Source organism: Lipotes vexillifer, unplaced genomic scaffold (genome assembly GCF_000442215.2).
Source record: "Lipotes vexillifer unplaced genomic scaffold, Lipotes_vexillifer_v1.1 scaffold221, whole genome shotgun sequence".
In the NCBI taxonomy this organism is placed as follows: domain Eukaryota; kingdom Metazoa; phylum Chordata; class Mammalia; order Artiodactyla; family Lipotidae; genus Lipotes; species Lipotes vexillifer.
The window spans coordinates 999,043-1,022,323 of NW_006772957.1; the positions used below are offsets into that span (position 1 = coordinate 999,043).

A 23,281-nucleotide genomic window follows, 5' to 3' on the forward strand; every position below is an offset into this window, starting at 1 on the left:
AATTAAGACTGCCTCAACTCTCAACTTCATACTTAAGAAGTATGTACCTCAGTTTCTTCCCCTGTAAAACAGGAATAATAACCTCACAGAAATGTTACAATGATTAAATGAGTTAATAACATACCTAAAGTGCTTGGAATAGTGCCTGGAACGTAGTATGTGGTATACAATTATTAACCACTAATATTTGTTTTATAAATCTTCTGCTAGTGGGCTTCCCTGGTGGTGCAGTGGTTGAGAATCTGCCTGCTAATGCAGGGGACATGGGCTCATGCCCTGGTCTGGGAGAATCCCACATGCCGTGGAGCAACTAGGCCAGTGAGCCACAACTACTTAGCCTGCGCGTCTGGAGCCTGTGCTCCGCAACAAGAAAGGCCACGACAGTGAGAGGCCCGCGCACCGCGATGAAGAGTGGCCCCCTCTTGCCACAACTAGAGAAAGCCCTTGCACAGAAACAAAGACCCAACACAGCCAAAAATAAAAATAAATTAATTAAAAGAAGGCTCAACATCTAAAAAAAAAAATCTTCTGCTAGTCATATTGGTTACAAATACCTTCTCAGAGGCTGTGACTTATCTGTTACTTTGTTAAAGTATGTTTGTGGAAGAAATTCTAATTTTTTTTTTTTTTTTTGCGGCACATGGGCCTCTCGCTATAGTGGCCTCTCCCGTTGCGGAGCAAGGGCTCCAGACGCGCAGGCTCAGCAGCCATGGCTCACGGGCCCAGCCGCTCCGCGGCACGTGGGATCTTCCCGGACCGGGACACGAACCCGTGTCCCCTGCATCGGCAGGCAGACTCTCAACCACTGCACCACCAGGGAAGCCCAGAAATTCTAAATTTTAATGGAGTCAACTTTTCCTTTCCTTTGATATCTGTGTTCTTAAACATCCTTCTCTCCCTAATGCTCTATTTCTTTATAAGATAGGTCTAACTTTCCCTTTCATATCTTGATTTAATATCTCACTAAAGAAAATCCGACATGCTCAACTTTAAAATTGTTAAAATATACTTCTAAATAATTTAAAAATAATTCTGTTCCCCAAGCAAAAATCCTGTTTTTTTATTACAATAAACAACTGTTCATAACCAGAGAAAAATTAAAATACACAACTGTATACAAATAAAATAAATTTACAATTACTCTTACCCTATGACATCTTTCAAAGGCTTGCTTGGTTTCTTGTAAAAGATTAACCACCACTTCTTGGGATAGGAAAGTCTCTCCATGAGTATCGATACTTGGCCCCAGTGGTAAGTTGGTACGCTGTCTAATTCTCTCTTTCAAATCTTGAATACTAGTGCATAATACCAACAAATGAAAAAAGAACACTACTATACATAGATTTCAATTTCAAATACTCTCAAACTTAGTATACATGAACTAAGAAAAGGAAAGAAGAAAAATAGACCAAGAGCCAGGAAACCTAAAACTTCTAATTTCAGTAAAGTTCTGTAAAGTGAAGCAAGCATTAATCTCTAAACAGAAGACGTTCGTCTGAAAAATGAGTAGATTTGGAGTTATTATCTCTAAAGTCTCTCTCAACTCTACAATTCTGACTCAGTAGCCCAAAACTCCTTGTCTGGTTTCCTTAGGAAGTGGGCTTTTCCAAATAAGTTAATATTCCAGATAACTAAATGGTCCTGCTTAAAACAAACCTTAAAATTTTAAAGATTTTTAAACATATTAACCATTTAAACATATTGTACATTTCTTCATTATTATTAAACATAATTTAGCTTTTCTCAATGACTGAGGGTCATTATTACATGACCTATCATTATTACATGATAGTATCTTTATAAAATTACTTTATTTTTTGGTCCTAGAATATGTAGCTCCAGACTGTGAACTAATTTTTCAAAAAATTCTTATGATTGTTTTTTAGGTTTTCTCTTTTACTTGCTACTGCCTTTGAGATGTCACTTCTTATTCCTAATTATAATCTCTCCATGATCATTATTTAATATATGACAAACTGGGAAACAAGAAAATGACTTGGGTGTGCATTATGTGAACTGTCAACTCTGATTATATGGCTCCACAGAGGTCATTCTGATTCATCCAAAAATCAACTCAATTCCAGATAGTTGAGATCTAGATAACTGAGTTGCCACCAATTCTTACAGCAAATCATTTAATTTTATTCTAGTAGGTAAGTACATTCACATTTTAATGTATTACTTAAATAATTTTATGCCCAAGTCATGAAAAAGCTCAGGGTACAAAATTGTGAACTATCTGCATTTTTTTTTTAACCACACCTGCAATAGCAGCAATAAAACAACGTGCTTCCTAGTCAATAACATGGAATAATTTACTCAGTCTAAAAAAAGGAAGGAAGGAAGGAAGGCAGGAAGGGCACGAGGGAGGAACTCTTTACAGTACTAGTATTCTGCTTTACATTTTAATAATGTTATGTAGCAACATTTCAACATGTGGCTCGAAGGACAGGATTTGATGAATGGTGTAAACAAACTGAATTAAAAAAATTCTTCACAGAAAATTCTAATGACTATCAATATTTCACAAGTTTGTCCAAATATAATAGCTTTTAATATCTTTAGTTTTAACTATAACATTTAACAAAAGCACTTACCCTCCTGTGCCAATCGATCTCTTTTGATGGTTTTTTGAATCATAATAGCGCTGTAGAATCATAGCACTTCTGCTTTTCAAATATCCAGTCTCCACTTCAATATAGTTCTCCAAATAGGAAATGAAAATGGACTTGATAAGCTTAGACAAGAAAGTCTGTTTATCAGTACCTAAGTTAAACTCCATCAACTTGCTGGAAAGATTTGTGGTTCTTTTCATGCAAAAGGGAGAAAAAAGATTAATGTATATTTTAGGTATAGTAACAATATTTAAGAAATACATATTTTTATAACGTGACTTTCTAATAACTTATGTTACACCACCATTTCATAAACCCTGGGAAGTTACTCAGGATGCAGACAGCGACTGTATAGGGTTATATATATTAAGTAGAATGAATATTACAAACAACATCATGGTTTTGAAAACTACCATAAACTCCTAGAGATGACTCAGAAGAGGAAACTGAGGCAACCAACCAGACTAGAAATGGCAACAGTGGCAGAACGGCTTCAAGTATGCCATTCATGACATGGTATCCAAGTCAAAATACTGAGAAGTCTACACGCTGTTCATTCTCTTTAGTCTTTGTCCCTGGACTTTCCTCTAATTTTCTGTTTCTCACTGTTGAAGATAGGCTCACAATAGTGCTGTTGCTGAGATGGACTTCCTGATTATAGTACTTTTGAAAACCCTCTTCTCAAAGCGATGACAATAAAGAAAAGCAATAGAGTTGGAAAAAAACTCCACATGAAGCTTCAACAAAGTATAACACTGCCATTTACAAAAGCACAAGACAAATTTTCACATCAGACTTAAGTCTGAAATTGTCATGTAAGAGTTTGTCACTCTGGGGGCTTCCCTGGTGGCACAGTGGTTAAGAATCCGCCTGCCAATGCAGGGGACACGCGTTTGAGCCCTGGTCCAGAAAGATCCCACATGCCGCAAAGCAAATAAGCCCATGCACCACAACTACTGAGCCTGCGCTCTAGAGCCTGGGCTCCACAAGAGAAGCCACTGCAATGAGAAGCCCGGGCACCACAACAAAGAACAGCCCCTGTTCGCCGCAACTAGAGAAAGCCTGCACACAGCAACAAAGACCCAACACAGCCAAAAATAAATAAAAATAAAATAAATAAATTTAAAAGAGAGTTTGCCACTCCCTTTCTCAACTTTTAAAGTTTTAACTGCAGATAAATGTAATAATAGTTCTTAAAGAAAAGAATTAAAGAATAATGAACTAGCTTACAATTAAAATCAGAAACAAAATTCTCAAGTTTTAAACAAAGTTTTTATATTTCATTAAAGTACATTAATATAAAGCATAATATCCAATTCCTTAAGTTAACATGCTAAGAATGCTGCTCTTGTACAATACTAGTCTATACAGCCAAGTATTTAATGCTAAAAGGTATATTGCTATCAGACAAACTGTTATTCAAAAATACCTGAATACTTCCCCATTTTCTATTTGAAAAAAAGAAAATGTGAGATATTACTATTTTCTAATAATTAAAAATATACCTTGTATATAAATCGTAGAGACTTTTGAGATACTGCTCTGCATCGGACTTCCTACATTCTTCTAACTGGTCTTTCACAAAGCTCTAAAAAAAAAAGTCAACATTCTGTCAGTTAAGTAAATATTAAATTATATAGTCAATTTTTTATTTCTCTAGAATTACTCCACATTCTTGAACTGTTCTAACTTAAAATCCAGTGGAAAAGGCAATGCATAGAAAAGAGACCAATATAAAAAAAATAGGTTTTTAATTTTTACTGCTTCTCATATTTACTCATACATTTTATCAGTGTTGGGAATAAGCATTAAGAATCTCAAATACCTTGTCTTTTGAAATCTGCCTATCCTGCCTCATGAAGTACATTGGGGGAAAAAAAAAATCCCAAAAAACAAAACCTGAAGCTATATCAATATGGTCAATTCCTTAAAGCAGCTTTTCCCAAACTGTAGTCTAAGTAACACTAGTGTCCTTTGAGACATTACTATAGAATTGGGAAATGCTGTACATTACATCTCCACTTCTAGAGAATCACAATACATATTAGTATCTTTAAAGGCTATTAAAAGTCCTGAATTGTGTTTTAAAGACAACACTTATTTAATGTTGCTCAATCCATTGGTAAACATAGTTTAGGAAATGTTGCCTTAAAGTATAGAGCTATGGAAGTCAAGGTTGTAAATGAAATTCCTGTGTTTTCTTTTAATCTTAGTACCATATTATAAAAAATTCTACAGATTGAGCTTGTAATTCTTGTTCAATTTCAAAAATGCCATCTATTGGTCAAGGTAAGAAACCAATAAAAATTAAAACTGAGGTTAATCTACCACAACCTGATACATGTGTAATTTCAAACACATCCTCTGATGACACTGATTAGCACCTTTTCTCTTGGTGAACAATAAAACATTTTTTTTTTTAAAGCATGACACTGTCATTCCTTTCTCCTACACTTAATAAGTGGATTACTATGCCTAAGGATATTATACAAATAAACTAAATTTTAAAAACTTTTAAAACATAGAGGAAAACAATCACATATTGCCTTAAGTACTTAGTCATTGTTTAAAATTACCTGTAGTTTGATTTCAAATACATTTTGAATAAGTTTAGCCAGTACTGTTTCTGGATTACTAAAGATATCTCCAACTTGTTTGTTCACCCGTTGACAGAGTATTGCTGCGTCTTCAAATATATCATTTCTCAAGTAAGCACCCTAAACAGCAGAGGAATTTTACATTGAATATATAATTTTAAAATGCTTTTTAAAAACACAAATTAGCATAAAATAAAATAAAATCCAATAAAGTGTACTGTTATGTTACCTCCTGGCACTGCTTTATATAAACATCAACACAATGGGAATAACCCTAGGAAGAAGAAAGAAATACATATCACTGTTTTGGTTCAATTATAACAATAATAACAACAATGTCAATAAAAGAGGTATTATATGTAATAAAGCTATGTCTATGCCTCAATAAATGGCCAACGGTAATAGCTACTGTCTGGTTCCCATATTCCAAACTTAAGGTCAATCTTTCTTGCTTTAGAATTATTTCATCAAATGTTTGACTGAAAAAAAAAAAAAATTAAACACCCAGAAGGCAGACAATATGATTTTCTACATCAAACTACATAAAAATTCAGTGATAGAATATTAATATTATTGAATATAAGATCCTTATTTAAATAACATTAACTACCTAAAATTTAATATCATTTCTGGAGAAAGATACAAATGTACATTCAAATTATTCCAAATAATGAAAATTATCACTGACTCATACAACTGGGGAAAAACAGAGACTATAATATATACAATTCATATAACCTCTGTACTCTTTAAGACTAATCTGCATTTTAAACTTTTACCATTTACCTTAAAATGGAGTAAAACAGCTGCTACTTCTCTCATTCTGGAGATTTCAGCTCTTCTTTGAGCACCGGTAAACTCCTGTATCAGTTGGCATTCTAAGTCATGGTATTTACCTAAAAATAGAAAGTCATTCAGCTACAATGAGACAAAGTATCCAAGTTATTTATGAGTATGTGGTTTCTTTATAAATATAATAACTAGGAATCTAGCTTTCTTTTAAAAGAATTGTAAAAACTATATGAGACTATAGGTAGGGGATCAAAACCCTATAATATACTGTGGTATATAAATCTGTATTTTCAAAATCAAAAAATCTTCCCAACTGTTAAAACAGGTGAGCTCCTATAGTGTGACTGCCATTTATCACTGTTATGTAAAAAAGCAGCTTGCTGGCAATATCATTCTCAATGGTGAAAAACTGAAACCATTTCTTCTAAGATCAGGAACAAGACAAGGTTGTCCACACTCACCACTATTATTCAACATAGTTTTGGAAGTTTTAGCCACAGCAATCAGAGAAGAAAAAGAAATAAAAGGAATCCAAATCAGAAAAGAAGAAGTAAAGCTGTCACTGTTTGCAGATGATACTATACACAGACAATCCTAAAGATGTTACCAGAAAACTACTAGAGCTAATCAATTAATTCGGTAAAGTAGCAGGATACAAAATTAATGCATAGAAATCTCTTGCATTCCTATACACTAATGATGAAAAATCTAAAAGAGAAATTAAGGAAACATCCCCATTTACCAATGCAACAAAAAGAATAAAATACCTAGGAATAAACCTACCTAGGGAGACAAAAGACCTGTATGCAGAAAACTGTAAGACACTGATGAAAGAAATTAAAGATGATACAAATAGATGGAGAGATATACCATGTTCTTGGATTGGAAGAATCAACAATGTGAAAATGACTATACTACCCAAAGCAATCTACAGATTCAATGCAATCCCTATCAAACTACCAATGGCATTTTTCACAGAACGAGAACAAAAAATTTTTAAATTTGTATGGAAACACAAAAGACCCCGAATAGCAAAAGCAATCTTGAGAAAGAAAAACAGAGCTGGAGGAATCAGGCTCCCAGGCTTCAGACTATGCTACAAAGCTACAGTAATCAAGGTGGTATGGTACTGGCACAAAAACAGAAATATAGATCAATGGAACAAGATAGAAAGCCCAGAGATAAACCCACGCACATATGTCACCTTATTTTTGATAAAGGAGACAAGAATATACAGTGGAGAAAAGACAGCCTCTTCAATAAGTAGTGCTGGGAAAACTGGACAGCTACATGTAAAAGAATGAAATTAGAACACTACCTAACACCATACACAAAAATAAACTCAAACTGGATTAAACACCTAAATGTAAGGCCAGACACTGTAAAACTCTTAGAGGAAAACATAGGCAGAACACTCTATGACATAAATCACAGCAAGATCCTTTTTGACCCACCTCCTAGAGAAATGGAAATAAAAACAAAAATAAACAAATGGGACCTAATGAAACTTCAAAGCTTTTGCACAGCAAAGGAAACCATAAACAAGACCAAAAACTCTCAGAATGGGAGAAAATATTTGCAAATGAAGCAACTGACAAAGGATTCATCTCCAAAATTTACAAGCAGCTCATGCAGCTCAATATCAAAAAAACGAACAACCCAATCCCAAAATGGGTAGAAGACCTAACTAGACATTTCTCCAAAGAAGATATACAGATTGCCAACAAACACATGAAAGGATGTTCAACATCACTAATCATTAGAAATGCAAATCAAAACTACAATGAGGTATCACCTCACACTAGTCAGAATGGCCATCATCAAAAAATCTAGAAACAATAAATGCTGGAGAAGGTGGGGAGAAAAGGAACCCCTCTTGCACTGCTGGTGGGAATGTGAATTGGTACAGCCACTATGGAGAACAGTATGGAGGTTCCTTAAAAAACTAAAAATAGAACTACCATACAACCCAGCAATCCCACTACTGGGCATATACCCTGAGAAAACCATAATTCAATGAGTCATGTACCACACTGATCACTGCAGCTCTGTTTACAATAGCCAGGACATGGAAGCAACCTAAGTGTCCATCGACAGATGAGTGGATAAAGATGTGGCACATATATACAATGGAATATTACTCAGCCATAAAAAGAAACAAAATTGAGTTATTTGTAGTGAGGTGGATGGACCTAGAGTCGGTGATACAGAGTGGAGTAAGTCTGAAAGAGAAAAACAAATACTGTATGCTAACACATATCTGTGGAATCTAAAAAAAAAAAAAGGTTCTAATGAACCTAGGGGCAGGACAGGAATAAAGACACAGGCATAGAGAATGGACTTGAGGACATGAGGAGGGGCAAGGTTAAGCTGGGATGAAGTGAGAGAGTAACACTGACATATATACAGTACCAAATGTAAAACAGATAGCTAGTGGGAAGCAGCTGCATAGCACAGGGAGATAAGCTCAGTCCTCTGTGACCACCTAGAGGGGTGGGATAGGGAGGGTGGGAAGGAGACGCAAGAGGGAAGAGATATGGGGATATGGGGATATGTATAGCTGATTCACTTTGTTATAAAGCAGAAACTTAACACATCATTGTAAAGCAATTATACTCCAATAAAGGTGTTAAAAAAAAAAAAGCAGCTGCCTGGGAAAAACCTTCTGGATGTCATTTGTGATAGCAAGAGACATGAAAAACCTTAAACCTGAATTTATGGAAAGGGTGAGCACAATTATAAAACACTTTACTAGAGTTCAGATGCCTTTACTACAAACAATGGCAGATTCAATACCAAGGTACACCTTAAGACAACATGTGGTATTTGATTCACTACATTCTTGAGGCTATTAGGGTACACTTTTGGGAAAACAGGTGGTCTCTGAACTTCAATGACTTCCCAAAACAGTGACTTAGACTACCACGGGAGCCTGCAAATATAGCAGCTTTTCAAGAAATTCAGAATGACCTGCTTAAAATACAATCCAAAGATCAAGAATCAAGCTATCATGTAAGAAGTTAAATAGGTACTGAAATGGTCATTACAAGCTAGCTTTAAAAAAAGAGAACCTACATTAGATCTGTATGAGTACAAAAACAATCCCCAAGATACACTGTTAAATTAAAAACACAACGTATGGAAGCTATTTGTATAGTATGCCAAAAACACAAGGTATGGAAGCTATTTGTATGGTATGCCACCAATTATTTTAAAATAAATGCGGACAGCAAACTAAATTCTACACATTATATACATGATTTATGTCTTATGCTTGTATATCCATAGAATATTCTGGAAGAATACTCAAGAAATTGATAACAGTTGTTTCAAGGAAGAGGAATCAAACCCAGGGATGGGGTGGGAGGATGACATTGTTCCCACTCTCTTCTTTTACTATTTTCTTTCTTTTATACAAGTAGTTTGATTACCTATCCAAAACAGTTAAATAAATAGAACCCCACTTACTTGCAATTTTGGATTTTACTTCTGAAAATCTGAAAGATAAAAACCAATGATGAGGTTCATTATTTGTGACAAATGTACCATAGTAATTTAAGATGTTAATAAAAGGGGAAACTGGTTTTGGGGGTACATAGGAACCCTCTATACTAAATGTCGTCAGAAAAAAAGGGAAGGAAGTGGGGGCAGGGAGGGAGGGGAGGGAAAGACAAAGCCAGAGGTAAGAGAGTACTGATAGTAGGAAGCATGCCATGTAACAAAACTGAATTTGGGCAATCCAGATGGGGTCTCTGGTTCTCACTGAGGAAATTCACATTGAATAACCAATTCCCCCACCCCTTTTAAAAATTTTTTTAATTTATTTTTTGATGTGGACCATTTTTTTTTAAAGTCTTTATTGAACTTGCTATAATATTGCTTCTATGTTTTGGTTTTTTGGCCCAGAGCCATGTGGGATATTTAGCTCCCCAACCAGGGATCAAACCTGCACCCCCTGCATTAGAAGGCGAAGTCTTAACCACTGGACTACCAGGGAAGTCCCACCAATTCCCTTTTAAAGGGAGGAATTCTGTATGAGGCATTAACAACCCAGAAAGCCCCAACAACTGGGTTACTGTCCCTACTCATATTCACTGGCATTTTAAATTCACTCGATATTTGTCTATTTTCCCCTCAGTTGGGATTTCCTCATGACGTTCCACTATTGTTACTTAAAGAAAAACAACTATAAAATAAGCATATACAAATGAGTTATTTTAAAACTAGAAAAATAAAATAGAAGCCATAAAAAGGACCCAGCAATGTGCCTAGCATTCAATCTCTGCAAATTCAAAAACTAAAATATCATACACTACCATACACTAGAACTTTTTTCAAATCATAAGTATCCAGGGGGAATGCACAACATGGAAAATTAATGTTGAGAGATCTTATGTGATTAGTTTGAAGAGACAAGAGAGTGGCTGGCAAAAGAGATGCCAAAGACAGATGAAGAAGCTAATACTTTAAAGATCTATACAAAATTGATATCAAAGTCACAGTGGATCACAAAGTATGATAGGCCATACTGATCTTTGTGAAAAAATTAAACTTGATTAGGCTATATATTCAATTCTAAGGCCTGATAAGCTAAAACAAAACTGTAAGAGAAGCATATAATTGAGAAGCAGGAGAAGATGAGTATATGCCTCTGTGTTTGTAGGGGTGGGAGACAGATGAAGCCAACAATTATGATGCACTTATTGTGAGCCACACGTTTTACCCATTTAAGTAAATGGTTTAACTCTGAAATAAAGTTAAAGCGAGGTTTTTTGTGGGTGACATTAAAAATCATTGCTCATAATTCTGGACAAGTATGAAATTATTAATAATAGCTAAATGATAGATGATGATTACTGCTAGTCCTTTATGATGATACAAAGTTCAGAGTAAAATAAGATATATTTGGGGGTAGGGAATTCACTTTCACTCTGTTTGGGACATAATGGACAAGCTTTAAGTATAGCAATACATTTACATTTTACCTGTACCTCAGGATTTTCAAGTATTACCAAAAGAATAAAATACGTATATTATCTGTTAAAAGGGAAGACATTTTTTCCAGATATTTAAATGGGAGAACCACTGACATTCCATGAACTAAAGGAAATCATGAAAGAATTTCCTTCTCAGTGAAGTTTCTTTTAGGATGAAACCATTAATACCTAACTTAGCAATGGCCCTAGGGCCTTGCATCTAAAACAGGACCTCTTAACCTGAAGTCCCTAGGAAGGAGCCTACAGATAGACTAAAGGGTCTAAAACTCCATGAAATTGTATACAACAGCCTGTGTATCTGATTTTTTTAAGGAAATTTCATAGCTTTCACCAGCTTTTCAAAGGTGTCCAAGACCCCTAAAAGCTTAAGAATTCTCATGTAGACAGAAGAAAAAGGAGCTCAAGAGTCCCATGTTTAAACTTTCTCTGTCCCCTTCTACTCTGTTTATCAAAGTCCAAAAAAACAAGAAAATTCAAAATCTTACTCCAATTTCAAAATTCTCCAGCAATTTTTTTCAAAAGAAAAACGTAAGATTGAAATTATTTCAAGATATATCATTAAATTTAGTTGTTAAGATACCACATTTTTTTCAATCAGCTATTACATACTGTACCAGTACAAAGGCAGTCCTCAATAAGTTCTTGTTGAATTAATGAGCAAAATCATACAGGAAAAAGTACAATTTTATTCTATACACTACACCATATATCCAAATTAGCTCTTGAGAAATAAACTTGCCTATCAAAAGGTAACTCTTGGGCAATTAGGTGCAACTTCTGAATGATGTCTGCTGCCTCCTTTATCTATTAAAAAACAAAAGCAATAATTTTTAACAACCTTTATACATATCAAAAAATAATTTTATATTTAAAAATAGTAATATTCTTCTATGTATGCCCACAGACCCTCACCCAAACAATTTTCTTTAAAAAACACAACAAATAAAATCTTATGAGCAACAGGAATACATCTGGGGTATCACCAATAATGAGTCAATAAAACATAAATATTTGTCATTATTGTACTGAAATCTTGTGATTTTATAATGCCACAATCCCTTCCCAATGAAACCTGCAGTTCAGGTTTACTCCAAATAAATTCAAATCACTGATTGCTGAAAGCAAGTTTAAGTATCTTCTGAGTTTGTGAAATGATAAACAAGATTTATGAAAATAATTCAGATCATGCTGCTGTATAAATCCCATTTTAAGTGAAGAAAATAACAACAAAATGCCTGTCATTTAATGAACATATCAAGTTATAAAACTTGTTATAAAAGCAAAGATTAAGTTTAATATGAAGTTTCTAGAATGGAATAGGGTACAGAAATGTTTGTACTTATTCAAGTTGTGGAACTGAAGGATTTAGGCAAGGGGTCCAAAATTCTTAAAATGCAGACATTTGTGCTTATTCACAGTAATGTATAGGGGAGTTATATAATGTTTACTTTTTAAAACAAATTTCAAATAAGTATTGAGTTTTATTTTGGCACACCTTTAAGTAAATGATTTTATGATCATTCACTTTCTTTTACACTAAAAAAAAAAAAAAAAAGACAGCGACTCATACAAACGTGAAGGAAGAGCTGAGAACATGAACACAGATCTTTCTAACTGAGTACTCATGTAAAGTCTGGCAAGCAACTATGGAAAACAAAAGCAGGACCAAACGATATTGTTGTTTTGCCCAACAATAGTGAATATAGATACATTTCTGCTTCAGTTATCTCTTCTCTCCTAGTCAGCATGTCACTGTCATTTTCAGTTACCAGATGCTCACCCTATTCTACTGAACATGGGCACAGATACCACTGCATTATCTCTTTTCACCATGCCATTTGGTTGTACTAGCAATGTCCACCCTTTTCTCCTCACCAATACTCCCTTCAGAAAGGACCTACATACATGTTTTATGTTCCTATCAGGAGTTTGTTCTTGTTGTTTCAAGAGATGGAAGTCCCCATTACGTAGTGTTTGCAAACTTCACTTAATATAGTAAGAGGTATAGCAGAGTAAATAACACTTGATTTTATGGAATTCCCATAGGTAATTATTTTATAAAAATTGTTTCAAGCATAAGTAGCTCTTAAGGTCATCCATCAGTTGAAATATACTATAAAAGTACAGAAGCTTTCAAAACCACAATCTAATAACTTGCTTACATCTGCTACTGATGTTAGGGTAAGGTGAGAGATCACCCATGCTAACAGGTTAAAGATAATCAGGGCCATCAGGCATTATCTACATGAAGAACATTAAGTTGTGATGCTAAGAGAAACAACTAACATACTTTGTAATGACAGAGGTAAGAGGGAATATATACTATGGTCATAAAATGGTTTTTTTTCCCAGAGAGGAAAATTAAAAGATTCTGAGAAGCAAAGATTAAAAAAAACCAAAAATGACTTTGGAGCAGGAAGAAAAAGGAAAAAGATGTGTTGTTATCTTTTCGCAATCTAATTCCTTCCACAATCACACACCTCCCTAACTACATGGGTGATTTTCCTTTTCTCTCCATTGGGAAGGTGGCTAGCACACAGTGCAGAAATTGAGATACTTACAAGTTTACCTAATAATTAGCAATCTAATACCATATATGATGTTCCTAAGTGTAGTTAACTGTGATAGTACCAGGCCAAAAGTAATGATTCAACAGTAACCCAAAACTTATGGGAGATATGAGAGAAAAACAAGACAATTGGAAAAAGAGCACTAGAGTATAAGAAAAAAGGAACAAGATGAAAGAAAATGGGATATGGTAGAAAGTGAAGCAAAGGAGAGAAAATAAGAGGAAGTAGCTGAAGCACTGTTAGCTCTACTTGCTCTTCAAAAATTACAGACAGCTAGTGACCAAGTGAATGAAGTAGCAAGAATATGAAGATTTTTTCTTCTTCTTTCAATCAAAATCTTAAAAATTAAGAGACAATAGTAATACCATGAACTACACAATTACTTGAGGATAATTAAAATGTTTAAAGAAAAGTGTAAAAAACATAATTTCATTATGCAAAACATTACAAGCAATACAAATCAGGATAAAAATATGTATAATCAGTCAATTTAAAAATATTTATTTTTCTCTAGATTCTAAATGGCTGCCTTGAGCTGCATCAAATAAACAGACCAAGTCACACTGGGTAAAATATCGGCATTTTGTTTATAACAAAACATAAATATACTCTACAGTCCAACAGGTATAATCCAAGGTAACCCAAGATATAAGACTTGAATTATATACAATTTTATATATATATATATATATATATATATATATATAAATTTTTATATGTATAAATATGTACTTTTATAATACATTAGAAATATGTATGTTTATATTTAGGAAACATAAAATAAAAGCATTCCATAAGCTATCCTGAAAAACAGTTCAGTGTTCAAGCCGTGTGTGTGTGTGTATACACTATTATATATAAAAATCACATGAATATACAAAAGCTAGATATTGCCAGTATTTTACAAGTGTTTAAGTATAATAATGTTCTTGATGTTAATCTTATCAGTTCTACTTTATATTACAAATATAATTACTGAAACTCATTATTTAAAATATTGCCTTTTCTTTAGAGGAGTTATCTCTACATATGTAACCATTCCTTTCAAAGATCTCTAAAACTTATAAATTCTATACCCCTATATAGTTCCTACTCACAAAAAAATGTGTTGCTTAATTCAAAGTGAACCTCAGTACTACTTAGTTTTCAAAATTTCACTATCTGAGATATCCCATGGAGTACACTCAGAAAAATTCTGGAAGACTGTATTCAACATATTGCTGGATAATGTCACTATGTGCATATACCATCCATAAGAATGTCTATTTTTTCATGCATTTTGATTTTTTCCCCCGAGGGGAAGAAAGTGAGCTAAATAACCTCTTCCAAGATTGTAGAGCAGCCAACACCATGCAACCTTAGACCAGGATTAAGTGACTAGTGCTATGAAAAAGATTAACATGAACAATTAATTCAGATTTTTCTATTCTCTTTGATCCAAAGTATGCTTTAATTCTTTGTAAAAGATCTTTATTCAAGTAACAAAAACTAGAAGCTCTGAATTCCTTACACGGAAAGATACTTCAGCTTGTCAATGATTTAGGTCAGACCACCCCTTCACCCAATGGAATGTGACTATCAAATTCTGTTAATATTAAAAGTCAATTATGAGAAAGAAATATTTATTAAAACAGTTACATCAACATTTCTAAACGATACAAATTTCATAAACAAAAATGCCAGGCAATCCAACTAAAAATCTGAATATATATAGTTGATCAGCAATCTGTAGATAAGTGTACATTTCAGAATAAAGACTTTTAATACGTCAACTACTCAGTGATTTGAAGTCTGACTCTGGAAAGCAATAACTGCAGTTCATAATTAGGGCATTGTTATTAATGCTATAATTTGCTTTTATCCTTCTGACAGTGCTCACCTTTTCAGAATTTGTAAAAACATCAGATTTCAATTCTCCATCTAGAAACTCATTAAAGTATTTCATCAATTTCTGAGCCTCTACTGCCCGTTGTCTGGGTGTGTTTACCCCCTCCAACTGGTCTCCAAGGTGACAGACCTTGGTTGCTACATAGCTGATGTGCTCATCTAGTTCTTGGAAATGTTGGAAGGCAACCTAGGAAAAATGTGAACAAGCATAAAATACAATCAGAGAACCCAGATTAACTACTAATACTATCATTACCAAGGGGAATCTGCATTAGAAGTATTTGGAATCTATCACCTTAACTACTTACAAACACATTATCTTATGTAAATTACTGACTTTATTATTTTCTAACAGTTATACATGCTTAAGTGAAGGAATCTAAATATATGAAATCTGAGCAGAAATCAGCTTTCTAACTCCTAACACTAAAGAACAAACAGCCCCTGGGAGGCAGCAATGCTAAACATGCTCTTCTAACTACATTTACAAAGGGCAATCAAGTTCCACATCAGGTCCAGGCTATGAAAGAGGTTCAGAGGTTCCAGATTAAGTTTAGGGCCTAAGAATGGCTAAGAAGCTTGGCCTACTTACTCCAGAGTCAGTCTAGAGATCTAGTTTTACTCCCAAATGGACTGAGGAAGAGTTCTGCACATGCTTTTCCCAGTTACACCAGCATTCTCATTAGGGTATATACCTCATGACTTTTGTGAAGCTTCCCAGACCAGGTTTCCTCTAGGGAAAAACTTCATCCAGGCAATAGTTGGTCTGGTATTATTATTTTGCTTTATGATTAAATGAGAATGCAAATAAATACCTAAATATCCAAGCTAATCATGACCCCCTAAAAATACAGGTCTACTGAATTATCATTCTTAAAAGTTTGCACTGTTAAAGAGAAAGCAAGGACCACATTGTAACGGATACCACCCCATCCTAAGGGAGTACTGTGATCCCAAACCAACACTCAGTAGGCAAGCAAGTGCACCAAGAGTGCCTGATAACAATTCATTAACATTTTATCCCATGAGATGGGAGCAGTATAAAGAAACCTCAACAATTCTGTTGCATTAGATTTTTTTAAAAAACTGAAAATTGAAAGGAAATAAAGATATTAAAGCCTGTATAAACTACTCATTATTTAACTAGCTGTTTACCTGATTGCTTTTCTGGAGCTCTTGTACCTTCCTGGCAAATTCCTTAGCTTCTTTCTGACACTGTTGCTCTAGTTTCTCTACTTTCCTTTGAATCCTTTCATCCATTATCTGGAGTTCTTGAATATGATTTACAAATTCTTCTAATAATCTAACAAAGGAAAATTAGAATATGTATCAATCCATCTATAACTGATCACTAGGAAATGACCAGTTCACTTATAATTGTAAATAAAGTATTAGTGAGCATTCCTTGAGGTAAGGATGAACATGTTAATTTTCTCTTCAGCATCCTGTTAGGGATTATCTCTGACATAAATGAAAACCTCATATGGAATCTTTATTAACCCCCAGAATTGAAACCAATTTTATAGAAATAGTTAAAAAGGTAAATCGTACTATATAAAAATAATACTGTGCATTCCGGGGTATGGTGAATTTTTGTTCCCCCAATTTACAACGATACTTAAAACAACATATTCAACATGTTTTATTTTAGAGGTATAGCCAACCATTTCTAATTTATTACTAATTGGAGAAAATATTAAATTCTCATAATGCAATAAAATCCCTTCCCCCATATCACTTAAAGTCCTTCTCTAAAATAAAAGAAACATAAAAGGAAAAAACTAAATCTCAAACTTCTAATGCTTCTTCCTTTTATTGGCCAGTTGTTAACTCCCTTTACGTGAATGTTGAAAGGAATTCCAACAGTCACCTCTATTCCAGATACAAATTTGTACTAGATTGGGTCTATGAAAAAAAAATTTTTACTTCACCTTTTAGGATCAAATGCTTCAGGTCCCCCTCTAGAGCCTCCTCCTGGGGTTCTCCATACAAGACGTTCAATATACTCATCTGCCACAAAAGGCTCCTAGTTTACAAAATAAATGTTCCTTTAAAAAGTTTCACAGGCCATGACTTAATACTACTTACAAAAATGAAAGAGTTTGTACCATGTGAGAACTTAAAATTAAATTACTAATTAAATATATCTGTATTATTAAAATGTACAGGTTTTTTCAATTTAAAAAATCTTCAATAAACAAATTACTTAATGAAAATTAGTATATTAAAGTATTAAAGAGTATTATGAGCAGGAAAATACCAAAGGAAAAATGAGCAAGGGACACAAACAATTTATATAAGAAATACAAATGGCCAAGAAACATGAAATATATACAGCTTCACTAGTAATCAAATAAGGTCAAGTTATCACTTTTTTTTTTCTTCTTTTTGCCTCACAAACTGACAAAGTTTTTCTTTTTCCTTAATTATAATATGCATACAAGAGGGTAAGCTGAAATTCACTCTCATTATTGTTAGAAATGTTAAAAGATACAGTATTTTTGGAGGACAGTAGGTAACCTTTTGGTAACATCAAAGTACTACAAATGCTCATACCCTTTAACCCAGTAATTCTACTTTTAAAATTCTAAGGGAAAAAGCAGATATGAACACAAAATTTTTGTATTATATGTAACTCTGAAAAATTATTACACAAATATTCAACAAAATCATTATTGACAAATTATAGTAAACTTACAGGATAAAACAATTATGTTCCTATTAAAATCATGTTGTAAAAAAATTTAATGAAATGAGAAAAAAATGCTCATGTATAATATCTGATATTAAAAAAGCAGGATAGGACTTCCCTGGTGGCGCCGTGGTTAAGAGTCCGCCTGCCAATGCAGGGGACACAGGTTTGAGCCCTGGTCGAGGAAGATCCCATATGCCACAAAACAACTAAGCCCGCGAGCCACAACTAAGCCCGCGAGCCACAACTACTGAAGCCCGCACGCCTAGAGACCATGCTCCGCAACAAGAGAAGCCACCGCAATGAGAAGCCTGTGCACCACAACGAAGAATAGCCCCTGCTCGCCACAACTAGAGAAAGCCCACACACAGCAACAAAGACCCAACGCAGCCAAAAATAAAAAGTAAATAAATATTTTTAAAATGAAAAAAATGAAAAAGCAGGATAAAATTTTCTAAACTTTCCCAGAAAAAAAAGAATTATTAAAAAATAATATCAGAGTAGAAGGCCCAATCAAGAAAATAAACATTCAAATGTTCACCATCGGCTGATAATGCATTTTTTAGACTAATACACACTAATTTACATATTTTCCATACTACCCTCTTTCATACAAATAGATATAATATATTGCCTCCCACTAAGTTAGCATGTAACTTAAACTGATAGCATTTGCTGGCGATTCCAGTTTGAATTCTTCTTATCCTCACCATCTAAACGTTAGGCACAAGGAGCTATTCGTAGTTTCCCAAAGTTACTAATAAGTTTTATACAGCAGTGAAAACAGAGCGATTTAAATCTCAGCTCTGCTCAACACTGCTAATCATCAGGGAAATGCAAATCAAAACCACAATGAGCTACCATCTCACACCTGTCAGAATGGCTATCAACAAAAAGAACACAAATAACAAATGTTGGCCAGGATGCGGAGAAAAGGGAACCCTCCTACACTGTTGGTGGGAATGTAAATTGGTGCAGCCACTGTGGAAAACAGTATGGAAGTCTCTCAAAAAACTAAAAATATAACTACCATATGTGGAGCAATTCCACACCTGGGTATATATCTGAAAAAAAAAAAAAACACTAATTTGTAAAGATACATGCACCCCAGACTTCCCTGGTGGCGCAGTGGTTAAGAATCCACCTGCCAATGCAGGGACACGGGTTCAAGTCCTGGCTCAGGAAGATCCCACATGCCGCGGAGCAACTAAGCCCATGCGCCTCAACTACTGAAACATGCACACCTAGAGCCCATGCTCCGCAACAAGAGAAGCCACCGCAACGAAGAGTAGCCCCCGCCTGCCGCAACTAGAGAAAACCCACACGTAGCAATGAAGACCCAATGCAGCCATAAATAAACAGATAGACAAATATGTAAATTAAAAAAAGATACATGTACCCCAATGTTCACAGCAGCATTATTTATAATTGCCAAGATATGGAAGCAACCTAAGTGTCCATCAACCAATGAACAGATAAAGAAGGTGTAGTATATAAATATGATGGAACACTACTCAGCCACAAAAAAGAATGAAAATTTGCCATTTGCAGCAACATGGATGGACTTGGAGGGCATTATGCTAAGTGAAATAAATCAGACAGAGAAAGACAAATACTGTATGAAATCACTTATATGTGGAATCTAAAAAATAGAAGCTAATGACTATTACAAAAAAGAAGCAGACTCAGAGATATAGAGAACAAACTAGTGGTTACCAGTGGGGTGGAAGGGGGGCAATATAAGGGTGGGGGAATGGGAGGCAGAAACTACTGGGTGTAAGATAGGCTACAAGGATGTATTGCACAATGCAGGAAATACATACAATATTTTGTAATGACTGTAAAAAAAATTAAAAATTCAGATTTATCCAGGTGCTGACATGTTTGAAGATTAAATCCTAAGGATGAGTTAGCTATCCTGCAAAGTAAAAATTCTGGCCCTCTAATATACAATTAATTCATTTAGCTAACATATCATTTATATAATCATACCTGTAGTCTACCTCACTTCTCTTGAGACAAAGAGTTGACATGTCTAACAATTCTTAATTTATATATATAAATTGAGAAACAATGACTCAAAGAAATTTATGTTTAGAGCTACTTAGAACTTTACAAAGTCTGATAAGCACATGAAATACTTCTAAATTATGATAAGATGGTGATGACAGCTGATTTTTTTAAGTGTTTACTATGTGCCAGATATGTGCCTAGCATTTTACAAACTTAATCTCATTTAATACATACTTCACAAGTCCATGAGGTAGGTTCTATTAATGTTGATTCATTTTATACCTGAGAAATAATGTGATACTCAAAGGCTACTTAATCTAAGATCACATATGCTTATCTGATTTCAAAAGTTCAAGCCTTCACTTCTGGTAAAATAAAGAGTTTTTTCTTTAAAAGAGGTTAAATTTATTTAGGTAGTAGCAGCTCTTCAAAAGTCCACAGTACTAAGGGTAAGCTGGGACAAAGTGAGAGAGTGGCATCGACATATATACACTACCAAATGTAAAATAGATAGGGGGAAGCAGCCACATAGCACAGGGAGATTAGCTCGGTGCTTTGTGACCACCTAGAGGGGTGGGATAGGGAGGGTGGGAGGGTGGGAGATGTAAGAGGGAAGAGATATGGGGATATATGTATATGTATAGCTGATTTACTTTGTTATAAAGCAGAAACTAACACACCATAGTAAAGCAATTATAGTCCAATACAAATGTTAAAAAAAAGTCCACAGTACTTTCATTAAATCATATAGTAATCGTGTTCCTTGTCCCTGTCATTTTTTACGCATAGATACTTGTGTAAATACAGTACTTAATAATCTTAGTTCTCATGTGTGGTTTTTTGTTGTTGTTGTTGTTGTTTTTGGCCGCACCATGCAGCATGTGGGATCTTAGTTTCCCGACCAGGGATCGAACCCATGCCCCCTGCGGTGAAGCACAGAGTCTTAACCACTGGACCGTCAGGGAAGTCCCAGTTCTCATGTGTTATTAATTTCATTTATTCGTTATTGACAGTAGTTTCAGTTTTCAATTCAATGTTACACTGTTCATTAATCTCAACAAACCTGTTTTATTAAATTATATGTCCAAAAACTTACAAATCAACAAGTATTATTGACAGTGAAAAAAAAGCAAGCATTTTTTCATATTTTCAATTTTCTCAAAATGCAGTATTCCTTCATTCAACAAATATTAATTGAAAGCCTACTACATGCTACTCACTATTCTAAATATTCTGGAGGGCAGGAGAAAAATCTCTGCTCCACTGGATTTCAGGGAGGAGAGTAACAGACAAATGAGCAGATATATGAAAACGTAATAAGAACTATGAAGAAAGCTAAACAGGATACAGACGGATGGATAAGCGTGGAATTATTTTTGGTAGAAGTGATCAGGCAATGCCTCTGTAAGAAAGTAAATTTTGGGCTTCCCTGGTGGCACAGTGGTTAAGAATCCACCTGCTAGTGCAAGGGACATGGGTTCAAGCCCTGGTCCAGGAAGATCCCACATGCCGCCGAGCAACTAAGCCTGGGTGCCACAACTACTGAGCCTGCATCTAGAGCCCGCGAGCCACAACTACTGAAGCCTGTGTGCCACAACTACTGAAGTGCACGCGCCTAGAGCCCGTGCTCCACAAAGAAGCCACTGCACTGAGAAGCCCACGCATCACAACAAAGAGTAGCCCCCGTTCACCGCAACTAGAGAAAGCTTGCATGTAGCAACGAAGACCCAAAGCAGCCACAAATAAAGAAACACTTTCTTTAAAAAAAAAAAAGTAAATTCTGAACAAAGAACTAAATGCAGCTAAGGAATACGTCATCTGGGGAAGGAATGCTCCAAGTACAGGGAACAAACTTAGTATGCAAGTAATGACAAGAGGCCAGTGTGACTAGAGCACAGTGAGTGAAGTGGAGAATAGTTGTAGATGAGATCAAGAGAGGTGGTGAGAATCCACAGCTTGTACTAAGGTCTTAAAGGATGTACTATAACATATTTCCCATTATCGACTGAAGAAAAGGCCAGGTTCCCAGGAGGAAGGACTCTGCAATATGCTGGCAAATATATGCAGTAATGATTCTACTATTCCTTCCCCCAAAAGCAGTTACAACAATTTACTTGAGTAACTATATACTAGGGAAAGGGAAATACTCAAACTTTTTGAGGTCTGTTGTATACAGAGTCCTAGCTGACATTCTTGATTGACCCAAAGCACCATGGACTCAAGAGACATATGGGAGGAGGACATACGGGAGCCAAGTAATAAACATATTCCTAGCCAAATTCAAGCTCACCATCAGTCCAATGGGCCATTAGCCCAACTAGTGGCCATTTCCCCAGTTTGCAAACCTTTAATAGGAACAGACACACTTGATGGCCAATGCAACTTCCACACTGAGTCCTCGGTTTACAGAGTAGGAACTATTATGGTGGGGAAGCCCAAGTAAAAGTCTCTGAAATTGCCCCTCCCTACTCAATGTAGTAACCAAGTAGAATGGCAAAAATTAGTGCCACTCTTAAAGCTCTAAAGTAAGGATCAGCAAATTTTTTCATAAAGGACTAGATAGTATTTTAGGCTTGAGAGCCACAGAGTCTTTGTTACAACCATTCAACTCTGCCTACGTAATACAAATGTAACCATAGGCAACACATAAACAAATGGTCTAGCTATGTATCAATAAAACTTTAAAAACAGGCAGGTATCCCATGGGCTGTAAATTTGCCAACCCCCATCTAAAGGATGCAGGGGTAATGTTACCTATCATTTTCTCATTTAATTCATCAGTCTGGGTTTTGTAGAAACCAGACAAATCCTGGAGGATGACTAGCTCAATAATCAACCAAAAAGTAGCCCCAGTTACATCTGCCGTGCCACATGCAGTACCTCCCAGCCTCATGCTATATGGCTAATGATTTAGCTGATACGTTCTTTTCTATCCCTACCAGCAAAGAGGATCAGACAGTTCATGGTCACACAGAACTGACAACAGTGTACATTTACAGTTTTGCTTCAAGGCTGTGTGAACTCTTACCCTCTATTATAACATGATCTGTACTGTATGGACATTCTGCAGAACATCTTACTGATTCCTCATATGAAGTGACATCATGCTAATTGGGCC

General features: G+C 35.1%; 1 protein-coding gene across 2 annotated transcripts in view; it reads right to left on the reverse strand.

Annotated features, from left to right (window-relative positions):
- EXOC5 (exocyst complex component 5) overlaps positions 1-23,281 on the reverse strand; it is a 53,620-nt gene that overhangs the window by 17,616 nt on the left and 12,723 nt on the right. Inside the window, exons 2-12 of one of the 2 annotated variants that reach the window (XM_007447951.1) lie at positions 17,390-17,484; positions 16,614-16,761; positions 15,451-15,645; positions 11,741-11,805; positions 9,473-9,501; positions 5,999-6,108; positions 5,442-5,486; positions 5,192-5,332; positions 4,121-4,203; positions 2,598-2,807; positions 1,148-1,295 (exon numbers count right to left, since the gene is read on the reverse strand). In XM_007447951.1, the coding sequence (XP_007448013.1) occupies positions 1,148-1,295; positions 2,598-2,807; positions 4,121-4,203; positions 5,192-5,332; positions 5,442-5,486; positions 5,999-6,108; positions 9,473-9,501; positions 11,741-11,805; positions 15,451-15,645; positions 16,614-16,761; positions 17,390-17,484 (1,269 nt within the window). The remainder of the gene's footprint in view (positions 1-1,147; positions 1,296-2,597; positions 2,808-4,120; positions 4,204-5,191; positions 5,333-5,441; positions 5,487-5,998; positions 6,109-9,472; positions 9,502-11,740; positions 11,806-15,450; positions 15,646-16,613; positions 16,762-17,389; positions 17,485-23,281) is intronic. The other variant, XM_007447952.1, reaches the window with a different exon arrangement.